Raw genomic sequence first — 18,151 nt, 5'->3', positions numbered from 1 at the left:
AAGACCCCACCGCACACACATAAACACACACACACACACACACACAAAGACCCCATCCACACATACACACACGTCCTGATCCTTCCGTTTTAAGCCTGACTATATATATCCCTGAAGGAAAAGCGACCGATTGTTTGAAGTGTCCCAGCACGCTGTCTGACGCTGCCTTCTCCCTCCAGCCAGACCCATGATCGCCACGCTGCCGCTGAGGCCCACCGTCAACAACGGGACCGTCCTACCAAAGAAGGGCAGCGGGACCTTACCCTCCCCGTCCGGGATGGGATCCAGGAAGGACGCTCCTCTCTCAGCCAATAGGAGGTGAGAGAACCTCCAGTGTAATCAGCTCATTTACATTCCGCGCCTCTACCTTACCAAGGAATGAATAAATCTGCATCTTACGTGGCAGAAACCCAGCCTGACCTTCTGCCTCCCCCAGACACGTGTGAGATAGGAACCACGTGTCAGTACCTGGTTCCCTCCCTCCTAAACCTGCTCTGCGGGGCTCATTATAAACGTAGCGGCTGACATTTCACCAGGCCGAACAACTGAATGGGGATATCTCTCCGCCTCAGTTGTGGCAGATTCAGATTCAGTTCACCTCGAGAAGGCGTGTGTGTGTGTGGTTGCCGCTCATTGTGTGTGTGTGTGTGTGTGTGTGTGTCTGTGTGTGTGTGTGTGTGTGTGTATGTGTGTGCGTGGGCACATGTGTGTGTATGTGTTAACACGCATGATCCGTCTGGTCTGTCAGAGGAACAGTAGGGCTGCTCTGGTGTCTGCTGGTCGCGGGGCGTCCATTACCATAACGTAATGGAGGGGAGAGGGAGCCTTTCATGACAAGTGAGCCTCATTAGCTCTGCGGCGTCTTCATCAATGTTGCTGCCCTCCGTCCCCTCACACACAGCGGACCCCCACAGACCCCCCACGGACCCCCACGAACGCCACTGTGCTCCTCATGGGACTCTCTGGGGTTAGCAGAGGCAGAGGGAGCTGTCGTTAGCTACACTCGAGTTAACCCGTTTCCTGAGTGTGCAGCAGTGGTTGCTGGGATACGCGTTGTGTTTGCTGTTCGTTTTTATTTTTTCATATGTTTTATTTATTGTCAGTTTTGCCCTTCAATATGATATGGTCCTTAAAACTGGAGTTGTTCCCATTGGCTCCATTTGCCCAAGCCTCCTAAAACATATGTCCGTAAACACACAAAACAGTGAATATCTGTGGCTCAAATTACAACGCAAATAGTTTTCCATGGCTTCAGACTCCCTTTCACATCTTGTCCCTCCTCCTTGGCCTCCTCCTATCAGGTGCCTGTGGTGTCCTATGTTGTCCCTCCTCCTCCTCCTCTTCCTATCCGGAACCTGTGTTTTCCCTGCCCCTCGTCCTCCTCATCCTATCAGGAAGCTGTTGTCTCTGAGCTGTGTTGTCCCTCCTCGTCCTATCAAGAAGCTGTTGTGTCCTGTGTTGTCCCTCCTCCTTGTCCTCCTCGTCCTATCAGGAGCCTGTTGTGTCCTGTGTTGTCCCTCCTCCTTGTCTTTCTCGTCCTATCAGGAGCCTATTGTGGCCTGTCCTTGTGTCTTCTGTTGCAATCCCTTATGTCTATGTGCTTTGTCTTTCAAACTTGTGATGTCACTTCCTGGTTGTTTCCATCCGGTTCGTCCAGGTATTTCTACCGACCACTCAGGTGAGAAGGCCAAAAGTAATATGATTGGTCAAACAGAAACTAATACATCATCCCTGATTTATCAAATATATTGATTAATGATCTTGCATACTAAATATAAGCCCCAGTAATCCATCTCAAATCACTTAAATTCAATAATCAATTAAAATGCAACTAATATATTTGTCACTTAAGACGCCTCACCCTGACTGCTCCCAACGAGCTGGCTGTGGCCCTGCGTGGTGGACTCTGCCGTCGGTGTGTGAATGAATAGCTGTAGGTCGCTTTAGATAAAAGCGTCAGCAAAATCTCCTTATGTAAATATAAAGATCTACGTCTACATCCTCCAGTTACCAATGGGCATTTTCTCTGTCTTCCATTTTAATTTTTATAATAATATATAATGTGAATCTCTCTCTCTCTCTCTCTCTCTCTCTCTCTCTCTCTCTCTCTCTCTCTCTCTCTCTCTCTCTCTCTCTCACACCACACATCCACATCCAAACAGACCTACATCCCAGTACAGGGGTTATCCAGACAGGGCTGGTGTGAATGGGCCCCCCCGCTGGGAGGCTGGATTAGGTGTGACTGGGGCTGCCAGCACATGGACTGCTGATTGGCTGCTTTCCTTTGTGTGAATATGCAGGCAGGCTGTCTGCTCTGCACTGCTGTGTGCATCTGCTCTCCCGTTCTGTTCTGGAGGTCCTTTATAAAGGCACGGCCATGGGCCTGATGTAGGGAAACAACACAAGGGGACACGCAGTGTGTGTGTGTGTGTGTGTGTGTGTGTGTGTGTGTGTGTGTGTGTGTGTGTGTGTGTGTGTGTGTGTGTGTGTGTGTGTGTGTGTGTGTGTGTGTGTGTGTGTGTGTTTGAGTATGGCTGCATGACAGGAGGGGTCCATTTTATCGTTTATTATACTTTTGCTTCCCTGTCACTTCCTCTATATTTTGCCCGATAACACCCAAATGAACACATGAACATGTGCCACTACTCACACATCCCGCCGTCCTTCTCAGGGCTCTGTTGATCGTACCTGGTTTACTGGAGATGAAGGAGGCTAAGTTCACATGGAAATAATCATAATCAATGTACCCTCGGGTGAGGCTTTTATTGTGAAGTCCTTCATTGGTTCTGCGCTCTTCCTCTTCCCCCTGCCCCCCCCCCCAGCACTGTGAGGAGGGCCAACTCCAACGAGCACATGGGCACGCTCACCAGGAGGGACTCGGGCGAGACCAAGGGCAACCGGACCCGCGCCGGATCCACCGGCAGCAACTCCAGCGGCAAGAGGAGTGACAGGTAGCTGACCCACTTCCACTCTGTCCAAACCAGCCAATCACAAGCTCTGCTCGCTCAAGGTACCGGAGCAGGGCGGGGCATCCAGGGCACCGTGTTCCCATGGTAGCCGTTTTATGAAAGTATATGATTTAAAATATAGAACATATTTGACGTAATGTGAAATAGCATTTTTTTAACCGTTATATTCCACGTGAGAGTAAGTGACAGCTGGTCTTGGGAGATTGATTGAGTGGTGTGTCTCTGGGAGAGACAGGTGTTGGTGGGGTTGGAGGAGTATTGACAGGATGTGGTTGTTTACCTGTTTACCTTGCAGCAGCCGGCAGAGGGAGCCCATATTCAATGCAGGTAAGAGAACGAGGCACTCTCCCGCTGTCAGGGGCAGTGATTAAACCCTCACCGCCTGGGAACAGGGTGTGTGTGTGTGCGTGCGTGCGTGCGTGTGTGCGTGTGTGTGTGCGTGTGTGTGTGTGTGTGTGTGTGTGTGTGTGTGTGTGTGTGTGTGTGTGTGTGTGCGTGCGTGTGTGTGTGTGTGTGTGTGTGTGTGTGTGTGTTGAATGAATCCACTCTTAATATATATAAATAAATATTGATATTACATAGCTGCTAAACTAAATGATGTAGATGTACTGTTGATTAAAAGCACTCCCTACACCAAGAGAACAACAATACCTACGGTATATTCTGTCATGATGATCTCCTGCTACAACATCCCTGTTGAAATCTCCCTTTATCATCATCCAACCATCATCCAACCATCATCCATCCATCGCCTGCTCAAGCCTTTTGATTTGTTGACCATTTGTCTGTCATGAATATAATTTGATTGTTTTGTTTAGCGTACGTTTTCACGTAGTTATGTTTTAATTTAAAATAGACAGTTGGGGGAAAATTTTTCTCTTTTTTATTCAGCCCAACAAAAAGTGGTACTAACTGCGATGAAGACGATGTCAGAAAAGCATCTTTGTAAAAACAGTTATTTTTTCGATAAAACGCCTGCTTCTGCTACTATCCAACATCATCAAATTAGGAGAGAGGCTGTGAACCAGTGAGAAAACGATTTAGCTTCTCATTAGCGTCTGTCTCGCCGTGGTAAATCCCTGTAAACGTAGCGATAATCCTCTGAGAAAGTGCTAAGGACGATGTTATCTGGCATCATCCGCCCAGGATGAGAAACGTTCTTCAGGGGAAACCGATGACTTAGACGTTTAAGTCGATTCAGACCTATTACCCCCCAGGGGCTGCCTGCTCAGGCCAGCTTCTGGGATGTGAACTAGCGCTGTAATCAGCCAGAAACAACCGGAATCACTGACCCCAGCAGAGAGCAGGCCCACCGGGCAGCTCTGATCCCATGCAATCACAAACAGGCCGATGTAATCATAAGAAAGTCTTTAATGATCTATTGTTTGAACGACTAATCTGACCTGAACAATAGATATATATTCGATCCGTGTTTCAACAAAGAGCAGCAGTCACCTAAAGGGTGTTTTGAGTCTTAAAGGGGACATATCATACCACCAGGTGCGAGTGTGATTAGCCATTACAAGCCGTTTTCAAAAATGGAGACTAATTTCTGCCATCTGCGGCTTCGGCTACAGCGCTACTCAACCCAGCTGGGATGTTGGTAGGGCAGGAGACATCACAAGTGGGCGTGACCACCTAGATGTGTGACGGATAGACGAGCAACGTTTGCTGCAGTCCGCTGGGTAGGCTGGTAGGCTGATCTACCCAGCACACATCTAGGGGGACACGCCCACCTGTGATGTCACAATGCTGCACATTTTCAAACCTGCTTGTAATGGCTAATCACACTCACACCTGGTCGCATGATATGTCCCCTTTAAATATAAAACGTATAATATAACATAAAATACATCATATATAATACGTTCTATAACTACATTATGATTCATGTGACGTGCGAGACATTAACACAGGGAGGGGAGGAGCCCGTTAGAACCGGCAGGAAGCTCCTCCCCCCCCTGAGGGGGTGAGGACAGACACACCCTCCCTCACCCGTCCTTCTGTCTCCCTATGTGGCCACAAGGGACTCGACGGGTGACCCACTGCAAAGGTAGGCCCCTCCCCCCCCAAGCCCAGCCCCTCCCACCCCCAGCCCAGCCCCGCCCACCACCACCACTGCCCCCTGCCCCCCCCCCCCCCCCCACACACACACACACCCGCTTCCCCTGACCCCCTCGGGCCTCCACAGCTCTCAGGGTGGTGCTGCACCCGCGAGGCCCCTCTGCCAAAGCGCGAGGTGCCGCTCACACAGGAAGTGGTTGGTTGACAGTTGGAGGCAGGAGGATTTGGAGGGTTATATACGACCCCGACAGCGGTTGTTTCAGTGCGCTGCCCTCAGAGAGCTGTGGACGCAGAGGGGAGGGACCAGAAGATGTCCCTGTGTGGTAGCTGCTGCCCCGCACACTGAGCTGACTAACACACACACATATGAACACACCCACACAGATTCGCACAGAGATGAACACACAGACTCGCACGCACCCAGACGCGGACCCACACGCACACGCAGACTCACGCACACACACACACACACACACACACACACACACACACACAGACGCATACATACACACACACCTTACCACACACACACGCACACACGCACACCTCAACACACATACACACACACAAGCACACCAAACATACAGACGCACACATTCAAGACACATGCACGCCTAATTACACACACAAACACAGACGCACACGCCAAACACACACACACACACGCGCTGCTTCAGCGACACTGAGCTATCCCTGTGTGTGAGCTTGCAGTGGTTGCCGTGTGTCCCTGTCAACACCAGTCGATTAGCTGCGGATGAAAACTGCCACTTTTCTCGCTGTGTGTGCGTGTGTGTTTGCCAACGGCTCTGCCCCACTTTTTTGCACGCCGGGTATTTAGCGCTCTGTCACCATAGTAACAGCACAAAGAATCCCGACACTTTCCTCCACGCCGAGTTCCAAAACCCTCGACTCCACCGTTCCGAGAATCCTTTGCTTCTGAATAAGTAGAGGATTTCCGCCTGTGCAACCTCTCTCTCTCTCTCTCTCTCTCTCTCTCTCTCTCTCTCTCTCTCACTCTCACTCTCACTCTCACTCTCACTCTCACTCTCACTCTCTCTCTCTTTCTCCCTCTTTCTCTTTCGCTCTTTCTCTCGCTCTCGTTCTCACTCTCTCTCACTTTCTTTCACTTGCTCTTTCTCTCTCTTATTCTCTCTCTCCCTCTACCCATATTTTGTATATTTGCACTGAGATCGGTCCCAGTGTTTCTTTTCTTTCCATGGAGATCTGTTTGATTTCGCTCCTTGTGGTTTTTGTCAAAGCCTGGAGCATCGAGTCAAGTCGTTCTTATTCATGGAACTGACAGGGAAATAATCCCTGAAATACATGGTGATGATCAGAGGGTTTTGTGAAGCCTTCTCAAAAAACATTAAACTATTTGGCTATGTTGTTGCATTTCAAACCAAGAACGGAGATTTCCACAAACATGAGATATAAATATGCAGAATGAACACCCTGTCTTATGTCAGATTGGTTCGTCTAATAGAACAAAACCCACAGCCATTCCAAATTCTGACTTTGATCTTTTCTGCATCTCCTCTCCTTCCTGGTCCCGAGTGACTGGCTCCGCCCCCACCCTCTTTCTTCTCCAATTGGCTCTGTGTGTTCTACATCCTGACTTGCCCCGCCCCCGCCATTCCATCTGCTGCTATAGTCACGGTGCAGCTGTACCTCATCTCCTCTGCCAAGCGCACCGGATCCGACTGCCGCTCCGCCGGTCTGAAGGCGCTAGCGCCCCCCCCGGCCGTCAGCCCCCCTGGCCCCTCCCTCCAGGCCGGGGGCCCGAGCAGGACCGCGGGGGTCCGGAAGACCCCCAGTATTAGCCTGCAGTTGAGGAAGTCAAGGAGCCTGAGTCAGTCGGCCTTCAGGCCCCTCGATACGCCAAGCTACCGTGGCCCCGTTCGCTCCCCCAGTCACTACTTCCAGATATGCTACTGAGCCCCAGGTATGCTACCTAGCCCCAGGTATTCTACCTAGCCCCAGGTATGCTACCTAGCCCCAGGTATGCTACTGAGCCCCAGGTATGCAACCAAGCCCCAGGTATGCTACCTAGCCCCAGGTATGCTACTGAGCCCCAGGTATGCTACTGAGGTCCAGCTATGCCATTTAGCCCCAGGTATGCTATCCCCAGGTATGCTACTGAGCCCCAGGTATGCTACCTAGCCCCAGGTGTGCTACTGAGCCCCAGCTATGCTACTGAGGTCAAGCTATGCTACTGAGCCCCAGGTATGCTACCCAGCCCCAGGTATGCTACTGAGCGTAAGCTATGCTGCTGAGGTCCAGTAATGCTACCTAGCCCCAGGTATGCTACCGAGGTCCAGGTATTCTACCTAGCCCCAGGTATGCTATAGCCCCAGGTATGCTACCTAGCCCTAGGTATGCTACCAAGCCCCAGGTATGCTATCGAGCCCCAGGTATGCTACCGAGGACCAAGTATGCTACTGAGGTCCAGCTATGCAACTGAGCTCCAGGTATGCTACTGAGCCCGTTATTTTACTGAGATCCAGTCATGCTTCTGAACTCAACAGACAGGCAGCTAGCTTTGACATATGCTAGCTAGCCTGACAGGGATGCTATTTTTATCGCAGTCCACTGTTTGAAGCCAACATACCTCATAGCGTCTTCCTTGTTCCTTCCCGCTTGTTCCTTCGTTTTTTTTTTACAGTTTCGTATTTTCAGACACAACATATATACGATTTATTTGTTTTTACTGTCGCTTGTCATTAGAGTGGCATGTCATGATTCATAACACTAAATTTAGTGAAAAGAGAAAACAATCTCTTAGCCCCAAGCCCCTGGAAGCAAACAATATTTAAATATATGTTTGATTGTTACGTTAGATATTTTCGGAATTGCTACTTTTTGTCGTTAATAACGTATTGTTTGGTTTCATTTATGTTTTCTGCATGTTATTTGTCTATTGAAATATTAAAAAAGCATGTATAAGTTTGACTGGTTCTGTGCCTCATTATGCTTGACTTCCATGAAGATGCTTCTGCTTGTGTGTGTTGTTGGTTCACATCTCCTCAGACCTGAAGGTCAAAGGGTGACACTTTACACCAATCTCTGTCACTTCATTCATGCCTTCTGCTGTCATGTGTTTCAAATGACTAATAAAGTCACTTAAAAGGGCACTCGGTTTGAAATTCACTGATGAACTTAAGTACCCTTTTGTTTAAAATTGCTTTCATCTCTGTCTTTTTTGTCGCACATTCATTCTTACTCTTCCATTGCATTGACCTTCTGCTCTGTGAGCCACAGTTATGCTTATTCATTTTATACCCATTGTTTTATCATCATTTCACAATCGCTTATACTACTAATTTCATACGTCCATTTCATCTTTTCATGTCATCATCACTCTGAAGCGCTCTCCATCTGAAGCCTCCATCGTTGTTTGTGGCCCTCACTGACTCCTGTGTGTTGCTTCCTCCAGAGGAGGGCTATGTGAAGATGTTCTTAAAGGGCCGCCCGGTCACCATGTTCATGCCCAGAGACCAGGTGGAGCCCTACTGCCTGGAGGCCAAGGCCGACCTGCCTGGGAGCAAACTCAAGCTGGACTGGGTGTATCCGTTACCGTGGTGATAGTGATTTAGTGCAGACATGCGTTTCCTGACACAAAGAAACCGCTATCGCATGTTTACTTGGTGTGTTGCAGGGAGAAACAGAGAGTAAGGGTTGGATTCTTTTTTTTCTGATGACATTTTAATCCGATATTGATCTGTTGTAAGGTCAGGGGAGGGAGGGGGTTGTGATTGACAGCTCTGCACTCAGTCTGTCAGAGTGAATGTGGCTCTGTTCTCACTGCGGCCCCACAGCAGAACAACGTGTCCCTTACCCCCCCCTCCCCCCAGACCAACACGAGGTCAACAAGGTCAGCAGCTGGCCAGAGACAACTGCTGTTTCTCTTCTTCTCCTCCGTCTCAGCAGTCTTGAGGAGATCCAGAGTAGATCCAAAGTAGAGACGGTTCTGCTTAATACAGACTGAAGTTTGGCACTCATAACACTGGTTTGAAAGATAGATAAACCACTAACTGAGTTTACTCTTCAATTCCATTAGCGCTGTAATGTTGTTTGTATTGGAGTTAGATAACATGTAGATTGCATTAGGATTATCGTGTATCACAATTATTCTAAGTAGAACATGATGAGACGACAGGTAAAACGGTGCAGCTTAACTTCAGCCCTTCAAACAGCAGTCGATGGACAGAAGAATAAACCTTGACCTAGCCGGCCGTGTGACTTCGATGTGACTCCTTGACCGCCGCAACGCTCAGATACGGTTACCGGGGCCGCGACTGCCGCTCCAACCTCTACCTGATGCCCACCGGGGAGACGGTGTACTTCATCGCCTCGGTGGTGGTGCTGTTCAACGTGGACGAGAGGCTGCAGAGACACTACACCGGGCACACGGACGACATCAAGTGGTGAGGCACGCACGCACGCACACACACACACACACACACACACAGACAACGTCAAGTGGTGAGGGAGGCACGCACGCACGTACACACACACACGGACAACATCAAGTGGTGAGAGACACACGACAGCACGCACACTCAGGCATGTACACACACACACACACACCCACAGACAACGTCACGTGGTGAGGGAGGCACTCACGCACGTACACACACACACACGGACAACGTCAAGTGGTGAGGGAGGCACGCGCCCAGGGGCATGCGCGCACACACGCACACACAGTCCTGTCTTTCTATAGGAGTATAGAGAGGATTGACAACACACAATACCATTGCAATAATGAGGGGCTACTCTCGTTGGGGGATGTGTCTACGTGTGAGTGACGGTTGGGGGGGGGGGGGGGGGGGCAGTAACCACCAGCATCCTGAGGCTTGATCTCGGGCCCGCTAGCAGAGAGCTAGCTCTGCTGATCATCTCCACCGCAGCCTCTCCCTGACCGTGGTCGAGGAAGGGGTTTATGGGATGCGGCGGGGTTAACACACCCCTCGTCTCCTTACTCATTGAGATCAAACTACTGCGTCATATCTCTTTCTGTGTTTGTTGTTTACCTTCTCACCAGCCTGGCTGTTCATCCTGACAAAATCACCATAGCAACCGGCCAGGTGGCGGGAACATCGTGTGACGGCAAGGTAAGGGCTGTGTTCCGATACATTTAGCATCGTAGCGTCTCCCATGAATCAATGAAATGAGGGGAAGTGTATTGAGTGTATGTAGTATTGATAGCTCACCTTACTTAATATACAATAAACCATAATAACTCAGTGCTGATTTAAAGCACTGAGCCCCAGTATTTGATTGTTAAAATCTGTATAAATTGTTACCCATTCGTTAGGACTGAGGGCCATTCAACATAGAAATTAAAAAAAATTAACATCAATTTGTGTGTGTGTGTGTGTGTGTGTGTGTGTGTGTGTGTGTGTGTGTGTGTGTGTGTGTGTGTGTGTGTGTGTGTGTGTGTTTCTGTATGTATGTGTTTGTGTCAATGTATGAGTGCATTTGTATGTCTGTGTTCATGGGTGTGTGTATGCATGTCTGTGTGTGTGTGCATGCATCTGTGTGTGCATGCATCTGTGTGTGTGTGTGTGTGTGTCTGTGTGTATGTGTGTGTTTGCAGCTGGCTCCTCACGTGCGTGTGTGGGACTCCGTCAGCCTCAACACGCTCCACGTTCTTGGCACCGGGTTCTTCGACCGGGGCGTGGCCTGCCTGGCCTTCTCCAAGTCGGTGAGTGACCCGAGGCCGACGCCCACACACCTGGGTCACATGATCGCTCCCCTGGAAACAGGAGGCTGCTTCGCCATGGAAACGTCCGTTGACAAGTTGTTGTTTGTTGTTGTTGATGTTGTGTTACAGAACGGTGGTAACACGCTGTGTGTGGTGGACGACTCCAACGACCACGTCCTCTCCGCCTGGGACTGGCAGAGAGAGGACCGCCTGGCTGACGTCAAGGTGTGTGTGTGTGTGTGTGTGTGTGTGTGTGTGTGTGTGTGTGTGTGTGTGTGTGTGTGTGTGTGTGTGTGTGTGTGTGTGTGTGTGTGTGTGTGTGTGTGTGTGTGTGTGTGTGTGTGTGTGTGTGAGAGTGTCAGAGACATGGACCTGTTGACCGGTCCATGTGCGTGCTTGGATGTGTGTACGTGTGCGTGCTGTGCCCCCTCGGTTCTGCTGTTGACCGTGTCCGTGTGTGTGTGTGTGTGTGTGTGTGTGTGTGTGTGTGTGTGTGTGTTTACCCCAGTGCTCCAACGAGTCGATGTTCGCTGCAGACTTCCACCCCACAGACAGCCACGTCATCATCACCTGCGGCAAGTCTCACCTCCACTTCTGGACCCTGGAGAAAGGCCTGCTGGTGAAGAAACAAGGACTGTTTGAGGTAGGGATCCAGCTCCTCCTACTGAGCCTTCACACTGTGCTGTGAACCTAGAGGGACCCTGTTCTAAAGACTTAAGACTTATTAAGACTCTATTCCAGGCCTTCCATGGTGGTGTTCTATTAGGATGGAGAATCCCCTCTCTCTCTTTCTATTCCGGATTGTTCGAATTAAATAAACAACACCCAATCTAATCAGCAGGTGGTTTGTCCTCTTGTCTCCTCCAGAAACAGGAGAAGCCCAAGTTCGTCATCTGCGTGACGTTTGCAGAGAACGGAGACGCCATCACAGGAGACTCCAGCGGCAACATCCTGGTGTGGGGGAAAGGTAGCGTCTCTCTCTCCCCCCGGGCATAACCCATGTCTCCTCCTCTCTCCCTGTTCCCCGGTCCTCACCCATGTCTCCCCCTCTCTCCTCCTCCCCGGTCCTCACCCATGTCTCCCCCTCTCTCCCTGTTCCCCGGTCCTCACCCATGTCTCCCCCTCTCCCCTCCTCTCTCCCTCCTCACCCATGTCTCCCCCTCTCTCCTCTCTCCCTCCTCACCCATGTCTCCCCCTCTCTCCTCCTCTCTCCCTCCTCACCGATGTCTCCTCCTCTCTCCCTCCTCACCCATGTCTCCCCCTCTCTCCTCCTCTCCCCCTCCTCACCCATGTCTCCCCCTCTCTCCTCTCTCCCTCCTCACCCCTGTCTCCCCCTCTCCCCTCCTCTCTCCCTCCTCACCCATGTCTCCCCCTCTCTCCCTCTTCACCCCTGTCTCCCCCTCTCCCCTCCTCTCACCCATGTCTCCCCCTCTCCCCTCCTCTCTCCCTCCTCACCCCTGTCTCCCCCTCTCTCCTCTCTCCCTCTTCACCCCTGTCTCCCCCTCTCCCCTCCTCTCTCCCTCCTCACCCATGTCTCCCCCTCTCTCCTCCTCTCTCCCTCTTCACCCCTGTCTCCCCCTCTCTCCTCTCTCCCTCCTCACCCATGTCTCCCCCTCTCTCCTCTCTCCCTCCTCACCCCTGTCTCCCCCTCTCCCCTCTCTCCCTCTTCACCCCTGTCTCCCCCTCTCTCCTCTCTCCCTCCTCACCCCTGTCTCCCCCTCTCTCCTCTCTCCCTCCTCACCCCTGTCTCCCCCTCTCCCTGCAGGCACTAACCGTATCAGCCAGGCGGTGCAGGGGGCCCACAGCGGCAGCATCTTCGCCCTGTGCATGCTGCGCAACGGCACCCTGGTCTCCGGGGGGAAGGACCGACGGCTGGTGTCCTGGAACAGCAGCTACCAGCAGATCCAGAGTGTGGAGGTAAACACCTCCACACACACACATGGCCCTCACTCTTTACTCAGCCTGACTGTAGTCAGCTACGTGGAGGTAAACACCTCCTCGGTCAGACTGTAGTCAGGTACGTGGAGGTAAACACCTCCTCGGTCAGACTGTAGTCAGCTACGTGGAGGTAAACACCTCCTCGGTCAGACTGTAGTCAGGTACGTGGAGGTAAACACCTCCTCGGTCAGACTGTAGTCAGGTACGTGGAGGTAAACACCTCCTCGGTCAGGCTGTAGTCAGGTACGTGGAGGTAAACACCTCCTCGGTCAGGCTGTAGTCAGGTACGTGGAGGTAAACACCTCCTCGGTCAGACTGTAGTCAGGTACAGGGAGGTAAACACCTCCTCGGTCAGACTATAGTCAGGTACAGGGAGGTAAACACCTCCTCGGTCAGACTGTAGTCAGGTACAGGGAGGTAAACACCTCCTCGGTCAGACTGTAGTCAGGTACAGGGAGGTAAACACCTCCTCGGTCAGACTGTAGTCAGGTACAGGGAGGTAAACACCTCCTCGTCAGACTGTAGTCAGGTACATGGAGGTAAACACCTCCTCGGTCAGACTGTAGTCAGGTACGTGGAACCAGTGGACTGGAGGCTGGTTTAGCGGAGGTTTAGCATGCAAGAGAGAGCTTTTGTTCATATGCTAATGAGATGATGGTCTAATGACTTGGGGACATTCAATTAAAATGTTACTCAATGAATCCTCATTAAATTCACAGCATTGAAATTAAGAAATATGTTTCATGTAGCAGGAGTGTCAGAGCTCATCCAGATGTATCACTAATCACTAATCCCATTTGATAACTGTGATGTAGTATTAATATTACTATATGAACCATGAAAAAGGCAGAGTGTGTACAATAACAAACATTACAGGGTTTGTGTTTTCAAGAAAGCAATAAGGAAACAGCGATCCCTCTCAGATTGATTCCATCCTCTCTGGTTCAGGTGCCCGAGCTGTTTGGACCAATCAGAACCATCGCTGAGGGCCGGGGGGAGAGCGTTCTCATCGGAACCACCAAGAACTTTGTTCTCCAGGGCAGTCTGGACGGGGAGTTCACCCCCATAACGCAGGTGGGTCGGCGCTCCACGACACCGTAACGTAATCAGTATCACCGGGGACACCTCGGCCTGGTCGGAGCATTTTGTCGTGCCACCACAGACTAGAGTTATGGTTTGTTCAGAGTTCACTTCTGCATAGCCTCCTCCGGTGCTCCCCCACACACCCCATTTACGCACTTTGTATGTTGTTAGTCCTGGCACTTAATGTACACACTTATGCATGTTGTATGGACTTACACTTAAAAAGTCATTATTGTGTAGCATCTTATCCTTACTACCGGTCCTAACCGGTCCTCATCTTGCTCCAGGGCCATACTGATGAGCTGTGGGGCCTGGCCGTCCATCCCTCCAAGCCTGTCTTCCTGACCTGTGGCTACGACAAGCAGGTCAGCCTCTGGGAGTCCCGGAGCCACCAGCCAATCTGGACCAAGCATCTGGACGTAAGCATGGGCAACAGCGCCCTCTGTGGGGAAACTGGGGAACTGCATTAGATTCGATTCATGTTTTTAAGTTGTGTGTGTCTTTTCGAAAGACTTTTCAGTGTATGTTTATTGATTTATATTTGTTTGTTTATGTTTTTGTCGCGATTTTCTCTTCTTTCTTTAAATGGATATGTTCATTTTGTGTTTCCTCCCCAGGAATCTGCCCAGTCAGCCTGCTTCCACCCGTCTGGGACGGTGGTTGCCGTGGGAACACACACGGGCAGGTACTGGAATCCTGTGAGACAAGATTTAATCGGAATCGGAATCGGAATCTCACCAAACATGACCCAGCAGTGCTTCAGTTACCAACGACAACAACGCAACAACAATACTAACTGAAACTCCAGACTTCAGCGATGACGTTCATGTGTTGAGATTGATGGTTGTTTGGACCCTACAGGTGGCTGGTGCTGGACTCGGACTCCAAAGACCTGGTCACGGTCCACACAGACGGGAGCGAGCAGCTGTCCGTGATGTGTTACGGCCCAGGTGGGTCAGACATGAACCCTCTCTCCCTCCTCTCTCCTCCTCTCTCCTCCTCTCTCCCTTCTTTCTCCTCCTCTCTCCCCTCCTCTCTCCTCCTCTCTCCCTGCCCCGGGCTGATGAACCCCCTCTGCTCTCCTCTCCTCCCCGTTCTCCGTGCCTTCTCCTGCATCCACCGCTCCAACGACCTCACGCTCCCATCTGCTCCTCTCCTCCTATCTAGATGGGAACTTCCTGGCCATCGGTTCCCATGACAACTATATCTACATCTACGCCGTGACGGAGCAGGGCAGGAAGTACAGCCGGGTCGGGAAGTGCTCGGTGAGCGACGTTATTAATAGTCCCCCTAAACAGGCAGGGCAGACTTTATGTCCCCCACCAGGAACCACAGCTTTATATTTAGGCTCCTGTCCCGCCCCTTATATTTGGTTACATTGGCTCCGCCCCCTCCACCCCAAGTGACCTCTTCTTAGTATTTGTGCTGATAATAATAAAAAAAAGATGCATTCTCTGTACAAGTCAGACATCTGTGTGTGTGTTTGTCTGCTTGTGTGTTTGCGTTTGCACGTGTGTGTGTGTGTGTGTGTATTTGCACGGGTGTGTGTGTGTGTGCGTGCGTGCGTGCTTGCGTGTGTCTGTGTTTGTGAGGTGTATGAGTGATTAAAGTGTGTCTCCCCTCTCAGGGTCACTCCAGCTTCATCACCCACCTGGACTGGTCGGTGGACTCCCAGTACCTGGTGTCCAACTCTGGGGACTATGAGATCCTCTACTGTAAGGACCTGCTGCCCACCTCACACACCCCATGATATCCAGTAGAAACAAGCAGAACCGCCGCCCTGACTTTAGCTTCTCTCTCCAGCCCCATCATCCGGTCAATATGTTATGATCATCATGGATAAACCATAAGGAGTCTTCTGTGTGTTTTCACAGGGATTCCGTCGGTGTGTAAGCAGGTGGTGAGTGTGGAGACCACCAGAGACATCACCTGGGGGACCAGCACCTGCTCCCTGGGCTTCGAGGTCTTCGGTAAGTAGCATGAACACACACAATCTCTCTCTCTCTCTCTCTCTCTCTCTCTCTCTCTCTCTCTCTCTCTCTCTCTCTCTCTCTCTCTCTCTCTCTCTCTCTCTCTCTCTCTCTCTCTCTCTCTCTCTCTCTCTCTCTCTCTCTCTCTCTCTCTCTCTCTCCTCTCCTCTCCCTCACCTCTGTGTGGTCTGGTGTCCCTCAGGGCTGTGGCCGGACGGTTCTGATGGGACTGACATCAACGCTGTGTGCAGCTCCAATGAGAAGAGCCTGCTGGCCACTGGGGACGACTTTGGGAAGGTCCACCTCTTCTCCTTCCCCTGCTCCCAGTTCCGGGTAAGAGACGAACAATGGGTGGTTACCGGGGAGACAAACTAAGAATAATAACAAAAAAAGTATATTAGAGTATAAGAGTACAGAGTAGCTGAGAGAGAGCTCCATCTCAGAGAGTTCGTTCTGACTTGACATCAAATTCATCAATGACCAAAGCTAAAATGTTTAAATATAAATATGAATCTTATCTTTTCTAACCCAAAGGTCACATGACTGATAGACGTTATACAGGACGTTGACTTCAAAACAGTGATGGACTTTGTTTTCCCCCTCCCCCTCCTCCTTCTCTCCCCCAGGCTCCCAGTCATGCTTATGGTGGCCACAGCAGTCATGTGACCAACGTGAACTTCCTGTATGATGACAGCTTCCTGGTGTCGACGGGGGGGAAGGACATGAGTGTGATGCAGTGGAGGATAGTCTGAGGACTCGGGCAGCAGACCTGTGACAGGCTGCCACCCTCCTCCTACTAGACCTTGCTCCTCCCGTCTCCAGACCAGGAGAATAATATCTGAACTGCACTAGAAGCCGACCAAACCAAACCCAAACGGAGACCACACACCAACCGGAGGAAGCATGACTGAGCAGGGTCGCAGCGCGGGGACTGTGTGAACTGACCTGAGCACTGAGTTACGATGATGTGAAGTGAAAGCTGTGTGGAACTCAACTAAAAGGACGACTTGAAGAAATCCGAGGTTTCCGCTAAAGAACAGAACTGGTGGATTGTCGCGTTGCTTTAAAAAATCCAGAAATAAAATAAACACAAAACACATCGCTTCACTTTGCCGTAAATGCTAAATATTTATTTTAACAGTACTGTTAAAGTGACGTGAAACACGTAGTGAATATAATTTAACATGAGAACAAGGATTTTTATCCAACTAGCCAACAAAAAACCAAAGGCTCAGATTCAAACAGCATTTGTAAGTAGTAATAACGTTTAGCTATTTGATTTAGTGTCTCCCGTTGTATGTTATGAAGTCAATAACTTCCTCTATTGTCCCCAATTAATGGTTTAATATTGAGCATATTGGAGGAACCAAGTGCAGAGCAAAGTGATTTTAAATTATTTTGTATTTAACAACTCAGGAAAGCACTAAAGGAAGTTAATATTTTCTTGTTAAAGCCTTCTCTTGTCCAGGTACACCAACCCACCTTGGTAAAACACTAACCAACATTGAAATGTGGATATCACATTCATTTATATGTGAACAGTCGAAGAATCTGAAATCAGATCTGCTCAAATCCAATATTGTAATATTATACTAATAATAGTTAGGAATAATTCAGTATTTACTCTGTACCAAATAAACCACTTGCAATTCCCATGTGAATGGTACTTTATAAAATCAGTGGTTTGCAGCATCTCAATGGTTTTATCCAAACCTTTTCCAAGTAGCATGGCATCAGTAATAACAGAACACGTGCCTTCCTCAACTGTAATCTGGAGAAGTCACAACTGTTTGTGCTTCTAATTGAATAACGAGACGGGCATCTTTTATCTGGAATGATACCGAGTCACAACCTAAACTGCCAATTTGTTCTGTCATGCGTGATGATGTGTAAATAGACCGAAAGGCTTTACAGTTGATCTAGTTGAACGGTGAAGATGTATTGTTTGAAAAGTATCGTAACATGCATGAGGATTGTTTGGTATGTGTTTCTTTTTTTTCTTTTTTTTACCAGGCACTTGAATAGCCTCGAAGGCAGACGGGCAAGGCAGCGGGAAACTCAACCAAGCGCCTATTAAGTTGTTCAGTAACTTGATATTGTAAATTGTTCCCAAATCCGTTTTCTACCTGAAGGCATGTCTGGACGAGAGAGATGACCTTTGCACTGTAACTTAACTTCTGATGTGCTCTTCCGTCGTCCAATCTCAGCTAATAACACCAGAGAAACCACCAGAGAAACCCGGAGGTTTTTTTACTGGTCAACACTGCTTCTAATGCTTCCATTCAGAAACATGACTTCTTCACACGACGAACATGCAAATGCAAATAAACAAGCGCTTCTTGAAGGTTTTCAGAGTATGCGTGGATATGATCCGATATTTCTATATATTTTTTATCGATTTTTTATTTTCATACGATAAA

At 49.8% G+C, this 18,151-nt stretch overlaps 1 protein-coding gene across 5 annotated transcripts; it reads left to right on the top strand.

The window, feature by feature from the left end:
• Positions 1-181: 181 nt before the first annotated feature.
• eml1 (EMAP like 1) lies at positions 182-18,116 on the top strand. 5 transcript variants are annotated; one of them, XM_056589864.1, is made up of 21 exons: positions 182-318; positions 2,823-2,951; positions 3,268-3,296; positions 4,996-5,022; positions 8,467-8,596; positions 9,308-9,457; positions 10,078-10,147; positions 10,633-10,740; positions 10,870-10,965; positions 11,249-11,383; positions 11,608-11,707; positions 12,506-12,657; positions 13,627-13,752; positions 14,049-14,180; positions 14,379-14,446; positions 14,623-14,711; positions 14,929-15,026; positions 15,389-15,476; positions 15,636-15,731; positions 15,934-16,064; positions 16,358-18,116. In XM_056589864.1, exons 1-21 carry the CDS (start codon positions 188-190, stop codon positions 16,481-16,483), a joined length of 2,211 nt encoding a protein of 736 aa, XP_056445839.1. In that variant the 5' UTR covers positions 182-187; the 3' UTR covers positions 16,484-18,116. The 5 variants fall into 5 exon arrangements, with proteins under 5 accessions (XP_056445839.1, XP_056445837.1, XP_056445838.1 ...); XM_056589862.1 differs by having other exon boundaries at positions 3,265-3,296; XM_056589863.1 differs by lacking the exon at positions 4,996-5,022 and having other exon boundaries at positions 3,265-3,296; positions 16,358-18,115.
• The last annotated feature ends 35 nt before the right edge of the window (positions 18,117-18,151 follow it).

Source organism: Gadus chalcogrammus, chromosome 5 (assembly GCF_026213295.1).
Source record: "Gadus chalcogrammus isolate NIFS_2021 chromosome 5, NIFS_Gcha_1.0, whole genome shotgun sequence".
In the NCBI taxonomy this organism is placed as follows: Eukaryota; Metazoa; Chordata; class Actinopteri; order Gadiformes; family Gadidae; genus Gadus; species Gadus chalcogrammus.
This window is presented reverse-complemented; position numbering and strand designations above follow the sequence as displayed.